At 36.2% G+C, this 1,518-nt stretch overlaps 1 protein-coding gene across 1 annotated transcript in view; it reads right to left on the minus strand.

The window, feature by feature from the left end:
• The window catches only part of HLTF (helicase like transcription factor), a 25,017-nt gene that overhangs the window by 17,307 nt on the left and 6,192 nt on the right, over positions 1-1,518 (minus strand). Inside the window, exons 4-5 of the mRNA XM_015812944.2 lie at positions 655-788; positions 408-535 (exon numbers count right to left, since the gene is read on the minus strand). Of these exons, the coding sequence (XP_015668430.1) occupies positions 408-535; positions 655-788 (262 nt within the window). The remainder of the gene's footprint in view (positions 1-407; positions 536-654; positions 789-1,518) is intronic.

Below are 1,518 nucleotides of genomic sequence, written 5' to 3' on the forward strand. Positions count from 1 at the left end.
TCGACCTAACTCTATTCACTTGGTGACTGACTGACAACATTGTTTTCTCAAGATAGAGGCAGAGCAATTTGGTGTGACCAGTCCATGCCTTTCATTGCTCAAGGAAAGAGAAATGATCTTGTAGTCAGCAGACTTGACATTCCCTGTCTACTTCTTTTAGCACACAACTCTATAAAGAGTTGCTTGGCTCCAAGAACTGTGGTGGTATAGTGGTTAGAATGCAGTATTACTGGCTGACTGCCCACTGCCCAGAGTTTGATTCTGAGCAGCACACCGTTGACCCAGCCATCCATCTTTCCGAGGTCGATAAAATGAGAAGCCAAATTGCAGGGGGCAATATGCTGACTCTGTAAACTGCTCAGAGTGCTGTAAAGCAGTATATAAATCTAAGTGCTATTGCTATTTACTATTTTTATAACAAGCATGAGTAGTAATACCTGTTCAGTTGTCATTTGGATAGCACCATGGCTTGGAGCATTGTAACAAGTTCTACCTCCGCCAGATGTTCTGCCAGTCTCAAAACCAAACCCTGAAACTGAATGCCATTGAAAAAATGAGAACTAGTAAATGTTTGGATATTATATTTAGTTTTTTTTTATTTATATGAGAAAGTCCTTCATATTTTGATTAATGACAACGTAAGTTTTAACTTACATTTTCCTGGCGGTGCTAACTTTAATCCATGCATTTTTAGTCTTTCTAGAAGTGCTTGCTTATTCTCTTCTTTTCCCCAAAAGCTCAATTTCACGGGCATAGTGAAAGCATTATTTGCTCCATGAGGAACAACCCTAAGACAAAAAAATAGCAATGGTATTGTGTTACATGTTTGTCTTTCCCTTTATAGAAAGAGTTCAGGAAAACATATATTAGGGCTGTGCTTATGATTCAAAGGAGCACTTGCAAAACTTATTAAAACTGTTAAAGCAGCATATTAACACTTTTTCCTAAGGATTACACAGCTCTAGACAACATATTTATCCTCCCTTATGTTCCTCTTTTATTATTCCAAGCATAATGAAACAGGCTGAGAAATAGTGACTAGTACAATGTTATCAGCAAGCTTAATTACTAGCTAGCTATTGGAATCCAGATTATGCCATTCTAGTTTGATATTTAAGACTGTTCCCCAAAAATAAATACAGTTCCTTTAAATATTCCCTGGGCAGTGTAAAATAAAAACCAGTAATAATAAGAAAGGAATTAGCAGATAAAGGGGAAAACTGATATTACAAAAATTGAGAGAATTTATTTTAAATATCAAAAACTTCCATGCAAAATTGAAAAATGGAAGAGAGTACTATCTACATCACCTGAACAAAATGATACATAGAGATAAATTTAGTTAATTAAAACACAACTATATTTCTATACAGTTTCAAAGTACTCAACTTATGCCTTTAAAAGGACTATAAGGTTTATCTGTGTCCTCAGGGTCACCTGAATCCGAATGCAAATGGTATGGAATTTTCTTGGAATTGCTGAAAGAATGGAGATGGGACCCTATCTCTTCCCCCCCCC

The sequence above is a fragment of the Protobothrops mucrosquamatus genome, unplaced genomic scaffold, assembly GCF_001527695.2.
Source record: "Protobothrops mucrosquamatus isolate PMUCROS unplaced genomic scaffold, P.Mucros_1.0 scaffold117, whole genome shotgun sequence".
Taxonomy (NCBI): domain Eukaryota; kingdom Metazoa; phylum Chordata; class Lepidosauria; order Squamata; family Viperidae; genus Protobothrops; species Protobothrops mucrosquamatus.